Source organism: Sinocyclocheilus rhinocerous, unplaced genomic scaffold, assembly GCF_001515625.1.
Source record: "Sinocyclocheilus rhinocerous isolate Xijiao unplaced genomic scaffold, SAMN03320098_v1.1 scaffold3662, whole genome shotgun sequence".
In the NCBI taxonomy this organism is placed as follows: domain Eukaryota; kingdom Metazoa; phylum Chordata; class Actinopteri; order Cypriniformes; family Cyprinidae; genus Sinocyclocheilus; species Sinocyclocheilus rhinocerous.
The window spans coordinates 66,470-75,651 of record NW_015629036.1 but is presented as its reverse complement, the minus strand read 5'-3'; the positions used below and the strand labels follow the sequence as shown (position 1 = coordinate 75,651).

The 9,182-nt window shown below is 36.2% G+C and overlaps 1 protein-coding gene across 1 annotated transcript; it reads right to left on the bottom strand.

Moving 5' to 3' along the window:
* Window positions 1-1,516: 1,516 nt before the first annotated feature.
* On the bottom strand, window positions 1,517-5,905 carry LOC107738575 (single-minded homolog 1-like). Its single transcript, XM_016550339.1, has 5 exons — window positions 5,731-5,905; window positions 2,950-3,047; window positions 2,440-2,529; window positions 2,256-2,364; window positions 1,517-1,587 (listed from the first exon to the last, which is right to left on the bottom strand). Exons 1-5 carry the CDS (start codon window positions 5,903-5,905, stop codon window positions 1,517-1,519), a joined length of 543 nt encoding a protein of 180 aa, XP_016405825.1.
* Between the last annotated feature and the right edge of the window lie 3,277 nt (window positions 5,906-9,182).

Sequence of the window (9,182 nt, the reverse complement as noted above, 5' to 3'; positions counted from 1 at the left end):
CTGGAGTAATGATGCTGAAAATACAGCTGCGCATCACAGAAATAAATTATATTTTAAAGTATATTAAAATAGAAAAACGTTATTTTACATCATAATATTTCACAAGATTACATTTTTTCCTGTATTTTTGATCAAATAAATGCAGTCTTGATGAGACTTCTTTAAAAAAACATTAAAAATCGTTCTGATCCCAAACTTTTGAGCGCTAGTGTATATAAATGCGCTCGTTGCTGGATCGTGTGGCGTGTTGGAGAGGGAGATGTTGGCAACAAACTCCTGTTAAATATATATATATATATATATAATATATATATACTGTACACTTGTACAGTAAGGATCAGAATGGGTGCAACATTAAAGATTTAATTTGGACTTTTTGTTTGTGGCACAAAACATTTTTTAATGATTAAATAAGATACAAAATATGTAAATATAAAATAAATAAAATTTGCATGTGTGTGTGTGTGTTAAACACATTTATGTATATGTAAATATATAAAGTGTTGCAATACTTATTAATCTTTGTTAACATTAGTTAATAAAAACAAAACTGTTGATTGTTAGTTCATGCCAGCGCTCATCCATTAAATAATATGAATAGACACAGCTTTTGATTTTAATTCATGTATTAGTAAATATTGAAATGAACATGAACTAAGGTTAATTAATGCTTCAGAAGTATTTTTCATTGTTTGTTCATGTTAACTAATGTGAACAAATGGAACCACATTGTAATGTGTTACTGTTTGTTATTACAATATATATGAATTAATATATAATATTATATATTATAACATAGAATATATATACAACTTATATATATATATATATAATATTTTTGTTTTTTTCTTTACATGACAAATAAATAACAGTACAAACACTTTACATTACTTTTACACATTTTCAGTATAAAGCTACAAGATTCAGGACTTTGGATTCCTCTCTTTAGGATGAATACTGATATGATCTGGACTCACGGAGGTGATGAGCGCAGCGCAGGTGAAAGCTGTCACAGCTGTGCACGTGATGATACAGGGTCTTCTCAATCAGGTCCTGTGGCTCATATCCTGTCAGCTCTGAAACCCTTAGAGCACAGAACAGCCCTGAATCAGTGGAGCATCTATAATAACAGTCATGCTTTATTTGTTTATTTAATGTTTTATTTGTTAGGGACAGATACAATAAACCTAGATGAAACTGAAATAACAGTCATCCTATGCATGTATCATAGTGCTTGTTGCTAAAGACACACTATTACTTATTAACTAGTTACTCCCCAACACTGGTGATAATATCATCGAAGTTAAAAGCAGAAACGCATGCATGGGTCATATCTCACCTGGAGTCGAGGAAGATGAGCTTCATGTCTAGACTGGCTCTGAACATGAACATGTTGCTGTGAAGCTTGATGTCGGTGACGGCGCTGGGAGGTAAAGTGTGACCCACCGCCACCAGACCCACGGGCTTCAGATAGCCACTGCAGTGGATGACCTGCGGGTTCAAAGGTCACGCTCCGTTAGTGTCTGTCAGCTCGTTTGGCCAAAACACACTTCATTCTCAAGAAGAACGAGCGCTCCACTTCATGCTCTGAAATCAGCAAAATCCAACACCGCATTCATCAGTCGGGCTTGTATGTATGATATTAATGCTAATTTGGTCATATTTTTGTCTGACTGACTGACACTGAAAAAAAGAGAATTGGCTTTGAAACAATTCTTACTCAGAAATTGCTAGTAAATTGCACAAATATTCACAAAGAAATGGCGAGAAACAGTGAATTAAAGAGAAATTCTGAAACAGAAAGACTAAAATAATTTATGTAAAAGATACTCGAATTATATATTTTTTATATTTCTATATTTTCTATTGTAGTTCAGAAGATTTTTTGTTGTTGTTGCCTAAAACAGTCCTAATGATGTTTTTAGTGAATAATAATAACACACAAAATTCTTGTACACGATACTTCAAAATAATCTTTCTATGTACTTAAATTCCTCATGTTTTTTATATTTATGTATTTTGTATCATATTTCATAATTACATTTTTTGTGTGTCTGTGTGCCAAAAACGGTCATAATTAGGTTTTGTTGTCTTATTGTTAATGTTTTATTGTTCCAACCTTTCTGACCCTTTTTCAAAATTTCACAACTAGTAAAAATCCTTTTTTTTCAGTCTCCATCAGAAATGCATGAGAATTCCTCTGATAATGCAGTGCATGGACATGTGTTCACTGTTGAGTGTGTGTAAAGTCTCACCGTGGATGAAGTGTGAGTGATACGAGGGCTGAGGAGTCAGAACCGCGGTCATCTCGTCGTGATCGGCCGGATGAACGTACTCATAAATACTGTTCCCAGTCAGCTCTACCTGTGTGAAAGCACGTGTGTGATTGCACTGGAGGAACACGAGCACAAACACAGCAGCTGTTAGTCAGTGCTTCACCTGTGAAAGGCCCAGATGAACCGACGCCGTCTCTGAGATGTACATGATCTTCCCGTCGGCAGCCACCACGAATATAAAGCCGTCTAACGTCTGCAGATCAGAGAACATCAGACAGATCACGACAGAAAACAGCGAAAGCCAGGAAAATCTGGAAAGAAGCTTCATTAATCATGTTAATATAACATCAAAAAAGCAGCAATGTCTTCTAATGCATTTGCATGGAAATGAAACATTAGCTTCACTGTATAGAGTCTCCTGCCATATTTCTGAATGTCAATAATAATAATAAAGTCTTCATATTACCTGGAGCGTCTTGCTGATTATTACCTGCAGTAAATGAGATCCGAGCTCAAGGTTTGTGTTTTCTAAAGATCGGCTTCGACCCCAAACCTCCCCCAAACCTACAGCAACACAAACACAACATTATCATGAAGTCACAAGCCAATGATGATAATAATAATAATAATAATAATAATAATAATAATAATAATAATAAAGTCTTCATATTACCTGGAGCATCTTGCTGATTATTACCTGCAGTAAATGAGATCCGAGCTCAAGGTTTGTGTTTTCTAAAGATCGGCTTCGACCCCAAACCTCCCCCAAACCTACAGCAACACAAACACAACATTATCATGAAGTCATATATATTACACACACACACACACACACACACACACACACACAGTCACACACACACACACACACACACATCTCTAATAAATAATAACAATAATTACTGTTGTTGTTGTTATATATTATAAATTGTTTTTGTTTATAGTAGAATATTAATAGTTATTGTTGTTATTATTATTATAAATTTTAATTGTATATTTTGTCAGTAGGACTATATTGGTAAGGATTATTATAATTTTTACATGTGTGAGAGAGAGTGTGTGTGTGTGCGTGTGTGAGAGAGAGAAAGTCGTCATATCGATGTTGTGAGTGAATCTAAGCTCGTGAACAAACAGATCACTCTGTAAAGCAAATCACGGGCATCCACCACAAACACACGTGATCTGCGAGACTGACATCTGAACACACACGAGCTTCACTCTGCCACACATTATTACATTTCACAAAAAACACAATTCCTCACATTGCTTTAAAATAGTTGAATGAAAGGCAATGTTTAATACAAAAGCTGAATAAACATGTTCAGGGCAAACAGACCCTGGAGGCTATATATCCCACATATAGACCTCTAACACACACACAAAGTTATTTTAGTATTTCAACAAACTTAAAAAGCTAAAATTTGTTAAATGAGTATAAATTTCATCAATTATTTATATTTTATTTAATTTGAGCTTTATTGCAGTTACAGAAATCATTTCAACAAGGTTCAATTCGTACCATTAGTTAATGCATTAGGCATCATTAATGTTAATTTCTACATATACTAGTACATTATTAACATTTCAAGTTCTATAAATTAACATTAATGTGTTATGAACAAACATAATTTATAATAAATATGCTTTTGTTCATTTTTCATTTGGTTTTGCTACCAATTAATATGTGAGAATAAAGAGACTAAGGAGTGATAAAACTAGCAGTGCAATGGAAAGCATCTGCTGACAGCAGTGTTCATACTAACGTGCACAGACAGGGCAGCAGGAGTCAGAGCCACTGTATAGGATGTTGTGTTTAGGACAGTCCACCAGACTTGGGCACTGCTTCCTGTAACAGCGCAAGTGCTGTTCCCCGTCTATAGACACCTACAACACACACACACACACACACACACACACACAGACACACTGTTTAAAGAAGAAGAAGCCGAACGTGCATAAATTAGAAATTCGTCTGATCTTAAGTGACTCGTGCTCGCGGGGTCCAGACAGCACGCGCTCCCGGTGTAATGAGTGCGGCGGGTGCGCAGTCACGCGCGTGACCCTCAGAGCAACGCTCCTCTCACAAAAACACTCTCATAGAGCTCTATCTATCTATCTATCTATCTACCTATCTGTCTGTCTATCTATCTATCTGTCTGTCTGTCTGTCTGTCTGTCTATCTATCTTGAGGTTCACAGACAGCGAATCCCACACTCTTAAAAATAATGCTTCAATTAGATTCCAAAAAGTGATTCAGAGTCAAATGTCGCTTGAGAATCTTTTTAAGATTCACACATATTTTTTTCTCGTTTTAAACAACCCCCCCAAACAGCCAGCAGGCTTGACTGAAGCGGTGTCAGAAATCAGGATTCGTAGTAAAGGACAGCATTCTTATTTCTAACCATCTAAAACACACACACACACACACACACACACACACACACACACACACATACACACACACACACACACACGCACACACATACACACATACACACACACTCACACACGGCATTTTCTCCATGCAATTCAAGTCAATCAACTGGAATCTAAACAAATATTTGAATTGTTAAAGTCCAGTCATTATGAATTGTAAAACAATGCATCCCGTAAATAATCAAGATATCATCATGAATTTGAAATATAATTGTTTTCACATCACTTTTTAGTGGTTTGTGCACTTTTCTTTCTATTATACACAACTTGTACACACACACACACACACACACACACATATATATAAAATACAATATAATAATCTGTTATAAAATAGCCTTTTATAAAATATATATAGCCTATCTTTTATAAAACATAGCATAATTATAACAATATGAATAACAATGAATAATTATAACAATAATAAACAATAGAATTGTTGTTGTTTATACTGTGATTAATATTATTTTTCACAATAGTACACACCGTTTAAATGCAGCTTTGATTACAGATACAGATTACACACAGATCTGATTACTGTATGTGTGACAGAAAAAATGTAGGCTATAAATTCATTTTTTTTTCTCAGTGAATGCAGATCTGAGGTCGGCAGCCTATTAAATACATAATGTTTAGAAAACAGTAAATTCACTAGCTTTTGTAACTTTTAGTGCCCTTTTCTCGTGCATTAAATTTAGTCCCTGATAATAACGAGCCTTTCAGTTCCCAAATATTAAAGCGGCTCAACTCGGGATCCAACACGAATCCTTCTGAACCTAAAAAAACCAGCATAAACATATTATTACACTGTAAACGTGTAACTTTTGTTGTCTCAGAAGACTATTCCTACCCGATTTAGTCGATAAGAATGAGTTTTGTTGGTAACCCTTTGATCCAGTGAAGTTTAGACTTGAATGGAACCAGCTAATTTCCATGTTCTTATTTCTGCGTTAGTATTATTATTATCATCCAGCGTGACTGTTAGTGTTAATTAGCGCGAGCGTGTTAATGAAGGCACCTTGCGGGAACACCAGGCGCATCTTCAGGTAGCTGCTGGTCAGTCGGATGATGGACGCTTTGTCCAGCTGAGACGTGATGGCCGACGGTAACGGCAGCATTCTGGCGAGCTCGTGAAACTCGCTCTTCTCCTTCTCCCGCCGCGTCCTCGCCGCCGTCTTGGACTTCTCCTTCATCGCTCCGTGAGTCGCGCTCAAACCCCTTCAGACGCTCGGTGACTGCAGCGCGAGAGAAGCGGAGCTCACCGGACAGCGCATCTGACCCGCGCAGGCCGCTGCCAGTCAGAACACAGCACAACTTCACTTCACCAACTCTAAAGAATTAAACAGCACTCTCAATTCATTTATACTTAAAAATACATAACGACACGGTGTTACTGTGCCAAAACTAACACACATTTACTTTAGCTGTCCTAAAATTCTGTTATAGCTAACAATTAAAAATGATAGTATTTATTTTCATTTAGCCTATTTATTTATTTTTATTATCACCCTACATCGAAACTCAGGAAAACATATTAACATTAAATTATACTCACCACCTTTTGTTCAGGATCAGTAGCTCCACACTATACGCAGACCGGTCTCTATTCTATTCTATTCTATTATACTCTATTCTGTTCTATTCAATTCCATTCAAATAAATTCAATTCACGTCTATTCTATTTTATTCTATTCAATTCTATTACAATTAATGCAATTCTATTTCATTCGATTAAAATAAATGCAATTCTATTCTATTCTATTCTATTCCATTCAAATTAATTATATTATATTCCATTACATTACATTCAATTCTATATTCTATTCTATTCTGTCCTACGGGGTGGAATCACACGCGAGCACATCATCAGGTACCGGGTGTGAGTGGCTGAAACGGTCCCGTGCCGTCCGGTCTTACCGTCACTCACGCGCTCATTGGTCAGAGAGTCTCGCGGAAACCGGGGCTCATTGGGAGGATTTGAGCTGCTGAAGGTGTGTGTGTATCAGTGTGTGTGTGTGTGTGTGTGTGTATCAGTGTGTGTGTGGAGGAGGTCTGCACAAAGGAAACTTATGAACTTCCTGTAACACGTTCCTGTAGGCTACTTTGCGTGGACAACAAATTAAAGCCTTTACTACACACCGCTTCATCATCGTATCGAAGCCGTTTTCTTTGAATGTGCGAGACTTCCGGTCCATTAGCCGCTAACTAAAATAACAAAATGCAGTAAACTGTAAAACCATTTGCCCTACAAACCAGTGAGTTTATGATTATTACGATAATAAATTACAATTATATGGTAGCACATACCAGTTTGTAAGCAGCATAACAAAATGTTTTGTGCAGGTAAAATAACTAGAAGCACTACACCGGAAGTCTCGCACATCTCAAAACAAGGTTTATATGATGCGTTCTTTTTTTTTTTTAAGTGTTTTTTTTACGGACTTAAATATGTTTATTAGACCTTTATATGTTTCATAGATATTTGATGTTTATGTATAGATTATAGTTCACCAGTTTAGATACAGATTAGGGTAGCAAAATTTATTTGCCACCAATTTTATTTTCTTCTAGCGTCATGAAAAGGAGCATCAGCACTAGCATGTGCAGTTTATTAAATTTTTTTTCAGATATTGTTCTGATCTGAGTGCAGAATGCAACCTCTACAATAACAGTCAGAACAAATAAAGAAAACGGAGGAGGAGAAGAAGGTGTTCTTATGATGATATAAATGGAGATTGCAGGTTTTCTTTTTCTTTCTTTCTTTTTTTTTTGAGGCTGTAGAAATGAATCCAGAGAGAGACAGAGAGAGACAGAGAGAGAGAGAGAGAGAGAGAAATCACGCACAGCAGCTCCAGATCACGCACAGCACTCACACACTTTATCCCCGCAGCATCTATTTATCACCAACAAAAGCCTTTTACTTTCGCAAGAAAACATCAGGCTTTTCTCTCTTTTTTTTTTCTTTCCAGCTCGTGCATGACAAAAGCTGTTTTATATGTTTGGAAAGTATAACCTGACAAACACCTGGACGTGCATAAATAAATACAAATAAAATAAACAGGCATAAATATAACGCTCATTTTATTATCAGTACTAATTATGTTATTTATTTATTTCGGCCATCATTATTATTTTATCTAAACTAAGTATAGTGAATTAAATGACCGATTGCTGATAAATTATCATAGGCTGAAAGTATGTAGATAGCGTATGTTTCTGCAAAACATTATTATATATATATATATATATATAGGCCTAATTAAATGACTTTGTAATAATAATAATAATTCGTGGTGATTGCAGCTGAATGTGTTTGTGGCTGTGACTCGTTGATTAGTGGTGTTTTGCACACATTACAGGCGTGTTTGAAAAGAGAGATTCTGAAGATGTGGAAACAGCTCATAATCTGCCGATCATATTAATCCTCACATTAATCTGTGTGTGTTTGATGGGAGCGCGTGGCGCATACGCTCGCGTCATTAGCGGTGGGCTAGAACGCGCTGCGATTAATCTCGAGTTTCTGATGATTTCAGAGCAGTCAGAGTGAATTTAACACGAATAGACGTCTCTGTTATGTGCGTGTGCAGCCAGGGCTGTTTCTGCTAATAGGTTTTGCATGCATTTCTAGCTGGTTTCTAATCCTCATTAAAATATTTTCGTAAATTCAACCTAAAATCTTAATGTCGGTTGTGTGGTAATTGTAATTCATTCACCCAGCTAACGTTCTCTCAACGTTATATCTACAAACCTCTGTCTAGCAGGCCTAATGTTTAAGTTATCTGGTCTTTAAAAGTTATCGTTCATTGACATTTTTGAAACGTTTCACAGTTGGACGTTCGACTAACAGTTTTGAAACATTGTTACTTGTTTCAGAATGTTCAGATAACATCCTAAAAGTAACATTCCCATAACGTTTGCCTCATGAGCCGTTCCCTTAAAGTTCACATCAACACGAGAAGGTTTCAAATGTATCAGTTTAGATGTTCAGAATGTTAATCCCTGGTTTAGCACACGTACACGTACTGCATTACATCTGCAAGACGTAGTTTTTTTTAGAGCGTTTGCTCATCATGTTCAGAATGTTAATCCCTGGTTTAGCACACGTACACGTACTGCATTACATCTGCAAGACGTAGTTTTTTTAGAGCGTTTGCTCATCTGTCTACAGGACGTTTGCTATCAGATGTCAAATAGACGTTTAGAAGATGTCTTTATGATTTAGAATGCATGTAAAAGTAACGTCTGTCAGATGTTTGTACACAGCAGATGCTTTCCAGATGAAGCGATCTGCAGACGTACCTGGTTAGCAAAATGTTCTTACAACATATTTGTGTTAGCTGGGAAAAGTCAACAATGCGCTCTGTATTTACCTTGTGTATTGTGACAAATTTAGTTATTTTGGTTTATGCATTCGAGGGTTAATAGCTGTTTTGTAGCCAAAAATTAAACCTTCACTGGAATAAAAAAAAA

Coding starts and splice junctions, on each gene's coding strand:
- LOC107738575 (XM_016550339.1), bottom strand. CDS start 5,905: ATGAAGGAGAAGTCCAAGACGGCGGCGAGGACGCGGCGGGAGAAGGAG. Junction 3,048..5,730: donor GCGCCTGGTGTTCCCGCAAG/GTGCCTTCATTA, acceptor GTGTTGCTGTAG/GTTTGGGGGAGGTTTGGGGT. Junction 1,588..2,255: donor TCACTCACACTTCATCCACG/GTGAGACTTTAC, acceptor TGCTGATTTCAG/AGCATGAAGTGGAGCGCTCG.